At 62.7% G+C, this 2,457-nt stretch overlaps 1 protein-coding gene across 1 annotated transcript in view; it reads left to right on the top strand.

The window, feature by feature from the left end:
- VOLCADRAFT_120244 (uncharacterized protein) overlaps window positions 1-2,457 on the top strand; it is a gene marked incomplete at its 5' end in the record, with an annotated part of 17,591 nt that overhangs the window by 12,226 nt on the left and 2,908 nt on the right. The window contains 4 exons of the mRNA XM_002946233.1: window positions 347-394; window positions 950-1,111; window positions 1,491-1,747; window positions 1,991-2,216. Coding sequence (XP_002946279.1) covers window positions 347-394; window positions 950-1,111; window positions 1,491-1,747; window positions 1,991-2,216 — 693 coding nt within the window. The remainder of the gene's footprint in view (window positions 1-346; window positions 395-949; window positions 1,112-1,490; window positions 1,748-1,990; window positions 2,217-2,457) is intronic.

Here is a 2,457-nt window from a genome sequence, read left to right as displayed (position 1 = left end):
TGGGTGCGAGCAGGACGCTCAAGATGTTATGTTTGCATCAGGCGGTGTTGGGGCCGCAGGACTTACAGGTGGGTGGGGGGATCGGGGGTTGGGGGGGATGGGGATAAGGTGGGAGAGGGAAGTTTGGGGTTTGCGGGCAGAGCATGCTCGGATGGCTCAGCTCTCCCAGGGTGGGGTGGAGTGGAGTGGGGTGGGGTGGGGTCGGGTGGGGTGGGGGGGAGACGCGTTCCGGGCCCTAGGACGGGCAGCGACAAGTGCTACTGCACCCCAAACCCACTCCGGTTCTCCAACCCCCTCACCACCCCCATGTGCGTCTGTATGTGTGTGTACGCCTTCCTTCCCCCAGATGCTCAACTCGGCATTGCAAGCCACGAGGACGTTGGAGGCATTGCAGGTGCGGTTGGCGGTTGAGGTTCGGCGGTTGGTTATTGGTTGTTAAAGTAGGTGCAGTGTCCCCCTTTTCTTCCCCTCTTTCCGGCCGGCTTCTCGACATGTCGTGCAGATGTACGACGTTGTACTATCGTCCGCGGTGCCGTGGAAAGTCGTTATAGTGGCTCTATCATCACCTCTGGTCCCCATCCCCACGGAGAAGATAACCCGGACACGACGACATGGACACGACACGCCGCACATGGACACACACGCGGCCGCACCGGAGCGACCGCGCTTAGAGTCCCTCCCCTCCCCCCCGCCCCCTAATGCCTCCCTTACTTCTGGCGCATCAGTCTTTCCTTGGCAGCAGCTTCACTCGCCCGTGGTTCGTCTTCCTCCACCCCACCCCCCACCCCGGCAGCCATCTCCTCCCCTTCCATCGCATCATACAGCAACCACCACCACCACCACCACCACCACCACCTCCATAGCCACCACCACAGCCACCGTTGCGGCTGTACCCCCCAAAACCCCCCAAACCCCCTCCCCCTCCCTCGTCCCTCCCCTTCCCCTCCAGATTGTCAAGTGTACGGCACCCAGCAGCGGTGACTCCGCTGCCACCGCCAAACTGAACGCGGAGCTGTTCGCCATGGGCCTGGGTTGCGGCAACCTGCGGCACCTGCATGTACGACCCGGCGACCTGCTGTACATGGAGTCATTCCCCGCGTCGGCACTGGCGGTGAGCAGGTTGACGGATAGGTTGACGAATAGATAGCATGCGGCGCCACCTGTACCTTGCCGTACCTTGCCGTACTTTGCCTCGGTGGCCTCGATTGGATTATTGAGGAGGGGGAAAAAACGGGGCTGGGGGGGGAAGGAAAAACACGTCCCTCTGACCCCCCTGCACATCAGCTGCGTCCTGTCTTCTCAGCTCGCTCCCCTCGCTCCCAACTCTCTCTCTTTCTCTTTTCGGTCCCCCGCCCACCCTCCTCCCACAACACCCCTGCGCATTTACATACACACACACGCCCCTTCCCCTCCCCTTCCCCTCCCCTTCCCCTCCCCTTCCCCTCCCCCTCCCTTCCCCTCCCCCTCCCTCCTCCCATTCTGATCCCCAGCGTGCCAGCTCGTCCTTTCTGTTGCGGAGAGTAACGCTCGCACCAGTGGCTCTAGGCCCCACTGCCATCCGTCAGCTGGGTAAGGCCCTGGCCCCGCAGCCCTACCTGCACAGCCTGCTGGTGGGCATGGACCCCGCGCCCCCCGCCACATGGATGCCACGGGAGCAGACGGAGTGGGACCAGTGGCTCGCGCACGAGGACCGAAGCGAGCCCGACATGGCGGAACGACGCAGGAAGCACCTAGGGCTCGCGGAGGAGTGAGTGAGGGGGATGTGTGGCGGTTTGTCTGTCTGTATGGCTGTCTGTATGGCTGTTTTTGTGTATGGCTTCATCGCTTAGGACCCAACTCTTAGGGGCAGTTCCGGACTTTGGACGCCTTCCGGCAGGCAGGCAGTTCACTGCGTCTTGTTTCCCCTTGCATCATATGATTCCCGACTCATGCTCCCCCACAACTGTACGACACACCCAATACCCTTTTCCCCCCCCCCGCGCCTCCTCAGTGACCAGGCCGCCTACCTGGCCAACGCCTGGGACTTCAAGGACGAGCTGTCCGCCCTGCCTGATCCCGACCGGGGGTACATTGCGGTGCAGCAGCGGGCAGCGTGCATATCCTTCTTCGTGACCATGTCGGCGGGGTGGAGGGATGTGGCGACGTACTGCAGGCAGTACGGCAAATGGAACTGGGCACGCAGGACACAGCCGGAGGAGCAGCTGGTGTGTGGTGGGGTGGGGTGGAGTGGGGTGGGGTGGGGTGGGGTGGGGGGAGATGGGTTTGGGGTTTTCCTGCCCGCGAGGGGTCGGGGACCAGCAGAGTGCTCGCCGCTGGGGACGGTGCCGGTGCCGGTGCCGGTGTGCGTGCGTGTGTGTGTGTGTGTATGGGGAGGGTTACCCGGGGGTTAGGTGGGAATGCGTTGTTTGTCTATCTGTCTGTCTATCTCCTTATCTATCTATTTTATCCTGCAGATGC

The sequence above is a fragment of the Volvox carteri genome, assembly GCF_000143455.1.
Source record: "Volvox carteri f. nagariensis unplaced genomic scaffold VOLCAscaffold_1, whole genome shotgun sequence".
NCBI classification, from domain to species: Eukaryota; Viridiplantae; Chlorophyta; class Chlorophyceae; order Chlamydomonadales; family Volvocaceae; genus Volvox; species Volvox carteri.
Note: the sequence above shows the minus strand (reverse complement) of the source record. Positions and strands in the feature narration are given on the sequence as shown.